The sequence below is a fragment of the Coloeus monedula genome, assembly GCF_965178545.1.
Source record: "Coloeus monedula genome assembly, chromosome: 4".
Lineage (NCBI taxonomy): Eukaryota > Metazoa > Chordata > Aves > Passeriformes > Corvidae > Coloeus > Coloeus monedula.
Genome location: NC_138784.1, coordinates 13,075,788 through 13,079,667, shown reverse-complemented (window position 1 = coordinate 13,079,667; position 3,880 = coordinate 13,075,788). Strand labels below are relative to the sequence as shown.

At 58.2% G+C, this 3,880-nt stretch overlaps 1 protein-coding gene across 1 annotated transcript; it reads left to right on the top strand.

Moving 5' to 3' along the window:
- Positions 1 to 1,655: 1,655 nt before the first annotated feature.
- On the top strand, positions 1,656 to 3,288 carry LOC309572581 (potassium voltage-gated channel subfamily A member 6-like; the record flags this gene model as incomplete). The annotated part of the gene is made up of 1 exon (XM_082280949.1): positions 1,656 to 3,288. The coding sequence occupies one exon, from the start codon at positions 1,656 to 1,658 to the stop codon at positions 3,210 to 3,212; it is 1,557 nt and encodes a 518-aa protein (XP_082137075.1). The 3' UTR covers positions 3,213 to 3,288.
- Between the last annotated feature and the right edge of the window lie 592 nt (positions 3,289 to 3,880).

Below are 3,880 nucleotides of genomic sequence, written 5' to 3'. Positions count from 1 at the left end.
GGCTGCCATACCCCAATTATGTATAGTATGAAACGAAAATGTGCTTCCTTGTGTGATAACCTATAAATGAAACAAATATGCTTTCTCTTGCAACAGCCGTCTTCAATGCTAATGAGTGAGAAAGGAAAGGGGATTAAGTGACATTTAAATCATATTCACCTCCTTCCTGAGAACAAAGCCAGAGAAAGCAGCCACAGTCAGCTGGTCAAAATGCCCAGAGCCTGAACCAGGAATTGCCAGCTAGTTAGGAGGGACTGGGAGGAGGGGTAAAAAGGGGAATGTTTTCCTGTAGATCCGTGCTGCTAAGAGATGGTGTAGGCTAAGCACATGGCTTGCAGCCAGCAAAGGCATCAGATGCTGTGATGATAAAAGCCTGGTTAATAACATTTAGCACCAACAAAGGGCTTTCAAGGGAAAGACAGACTTTTGTCCTGGGAAGGATGGAAGCGGAGTCACCTGTTAGCCCCGTTTTTGGGTTGTTTCGGGAGAAAGTACAGTGTCGTGAGTGTCTGTGCGCTTTCAGATGTCGAGCGTGACAGGGACGGAGCAAGCCACAGGTTTCTAAAACTAAAAAAGAGCTGGTAGTCAGATTGCTTGTGAAATGCAGATTCTGATACTGGGGAGACTTAGTGCTGACTCTGTGGTGGTGGGCAAAAAAAAAAAAAAATGAGCAAGCTCACGTGTTTGGTATGTGGGAAAAGAGGCAAACTCGATCCACCCCAAATGAGGAGAGAAACCGCATTTACCTGTGTCTTTCTCTGGCTGCCCTGTTTACCGTGACAGGTTGTCCCCATCTGGGGATGGTCCGATGCCACCGTCGTGCTCGCATCACGGAAATGACATTTATAAATGGAGGTTCGCGAGCCACAGGCATGGAGTGACTGGCTCAAGGTCAACTCCAGCCTGCGGCAGGGACGGGAACAGCACCGAGGTCAGCCCAGTCCCACGGCTGAGCTCTGAGCCCTGCCCGGAGCCGGAGGCGTTGGACAGCCCGGGCAGGGCTTTGGCTGAAGGGACGAGGGCAGGATTCCAGAGGGGAGAGGTGGGCGAAAGAAGGGCGGCGGCGGTGCCGCCCTTTGGACCAGCTGTTGCGAATCTCCTAGGCGGAGAGCTGATCCCGCAGCGGCTTCCCCTCGGGGGTCTCCCTCCAAAAGCCGGCGTCCCTGGGCTGGGGCTGCCGCGTCCTCCGCGGCGGGGGGAGAGGTGGGGTGAGCATCCCCCGTCGGCGGGTGCGCGCATCCGTCTGTAGCTGAGCGTGTCGGCGCTGGCGCGGTGTGCGTGTCTCTGTCTCTGTGTCTCCGTGCGGATGCCTGCGTGTGTCTGCGTGTGCCCCTCTCCCCGTGTGTAACCCTGTGCGTGTGTACTCGCACACCTCCCTCTCCCTTCTCTCTCCCGCGTGTCTGTGTGTGTGTGTGTGTGTGTGTGAGCGCGGGGAGCGCAGCGCGGAGCCGGGCGCAGCAGCAGCAGCAGCAGCGCGGTGTCCCCAGCCCCGCGGCCGGAGGAGGAGCCGCGCCGGGAGCCCCGCGGAGCCGCCGGGCGAGCGCGGCCGCACCGAGGCGCAACAGGCGGATGGCGGCGGGCGGCGGGCGCTGAAGGCGAGCGGGGCGAGGCGGAGGGGCAGGGAAGGGCAGGCGAGGAAGGGCAGAGCGGGCGGGATGCGGGCGGAGGAGCCGCTGGCGCTGGCGGCCCCGCGGGCGGGCGGCGAGGCGGAGGTGGAGGCGCCGGGCGAGGAGCGGAGCGGCGGCAGCTGCTGCAGCAGCGAGCGCCTGGTGATCAACATCTCGGGGCTGCGCTTCGAGACGCAGCTGCGGACCCTCTCCATCTTCCCCGACACGCTGCTGGGAGACCCCAGCCGCCGGGTGCGCTACTTCGACCCGCTCCGCAACGAGTACTTCTTCGACCGCAACCGGCCCAGCTTCGACGCCATCCTCTACTACTACCAGTCCGGGGGGCGGCTGCGCCGGCCGGTCCATGTGCCCCTGGACATCTTCCTGGAAGAGATCCGCTTCTACCAGCTGGGCCAGGAGGCCATCGAGACCTTCCGGGAGGACGAGGGCTTCATCCAAGAGGAGGAGAAGCCTCTGCCCCAGCACCACTTCCAGCGCCAGGTCTGGCTGCTCTTTGAGTACCCCGAGAGCTCCGGGCCGGCCCGGGCCATCGCCATCGTCTCCGTGCTGGTCATCCTCATCTCCATCGTCATCTTCTGCCTGGAGACCCTGCCCGAGTTCCGCCAGGAGCCCAAGGGCCCCCAGCCTGGCTTCGGGGAGACTGCGCCGCTCGGGGACGAGGCGCTGCTGCTGCCGCCGCTGCCACCGCCGAGCGGGACCCCCCCGCCCCTGCGTCCTGCCGCCGGCTCCGGCCCGTTCTTCACAGACCCCTTCTTCCTCATCGAGACCCTGTGCATCATCTGGTTCTCCTTCGAGCTCCTGGTGCGCTTCTTCGCCTGCCCCAGCAAGCCCGAGTTCTCCCGCAACATCATGAACATCATCGACATCGTGGCCATCATCCCCTACTTCATCACCCTGGGCACCGAGCTGGCTCAGCAGCAGCAGCAGAAGCAACAGCCCGGGAGCAGCAGCAACAACGGGGGCCAGCAGCAAGCCATGTCCCTGGCCATCCTCAGAGTCATCCGCCTAGTCAGAGTCTTCAGGATCTTTAAGCTCTCCAGACACTCCAAGGGGCTGCAGATCTTAGGGAAGACCCTCCAGGCCAGCATGAGGGAGCTGGGCCTCCTCATCTTCTTCCTCTTCATCGGGGTGATCCTCTTCTCCAGCGCTGTCTACTTTGCAGAGACTGATGACCCTGACTCGCTGTTCACCAGCATCCCTGATGCTTTCTGGTGGGCGGTGGTGTCCATGACCACCGTGGGCTATGGGGACATGTATCCCATGACCATTGGTGGCAAGATTGTGGGCTCCTTGTGTGCCATCGCTGGTGTGCTCACCATTGCCCTCCCTGTCCCTGTCATCGTGTCCAACTTCAATTACTTCTACCACCGAGAGACTGACCACGAAGAGCAGTGCCAGTACACCCACGTCACCTGCGGCCAACAACAATCACCCTTCTCTGAGCCCAAGAAGGGGGACAGTAATCAGTCCCTCAGCAAATCTGAATTCCTGGAAGCAGAAGACCTGGAGTCCATGAAATATTCCAACTTCATTCCTCCCAATAACCAGGGATATAAAGAGAAGAAAATGCTGACAGAGGTGTGATGGGTTTTGTTGTCCTGGGTCCAGACACGGAGCTGCAAGCTGCTGTTACAGTTGTCTTCCTACAAGCAGCTGGATCTATTCAGCATTTACATGCCAGACTGTGAATTGTGATACCGTAAACAGAATGATTGTGATAATGGGCTCTTCTGTCCTGATTTGCTGTTTCTCATTACTGTGTGCAGGCAGAAATGTTCTTGCTTTATTCCGTGGAGTGCTAGCTGTCGTCCCCACTCCCTTGCGCATTTCTTTCTCTGCTTTTGATGACTGCTTTGATCCAACATTAGCTCCGAAACCAAGCCTTGTTACTCCACTAGCAGAGAAGCCCTTGCCACTGCTTCAGCAGAAGGATTCAGCAGAGTAAACAGTTAAAGGGGCTACAAACATCTGGCTCGAGCAGTGCCCTCAGTCCCTGTGCCAGCGCAGTGCCCTTGGCTGTGGGATCAGTCACGCCTGCCATGCCATTGCCTTTGAATAATGGAAACGCTGCAGCCAGGATCACAGGGAGCTCTGCAGCTGTAGGGGAAAGCCAGCAAGCAGATGTCTGCCTTCTTTGCAACCTTTGGCATGCTAAAAGATCCTCCCAGTTTGTGTTTCAAAAAAAAAAGAAAAGATGCATAAATCTAAAAGCTCTTTGTTACTTGCGACCATACATCATGTATCAAAAACAG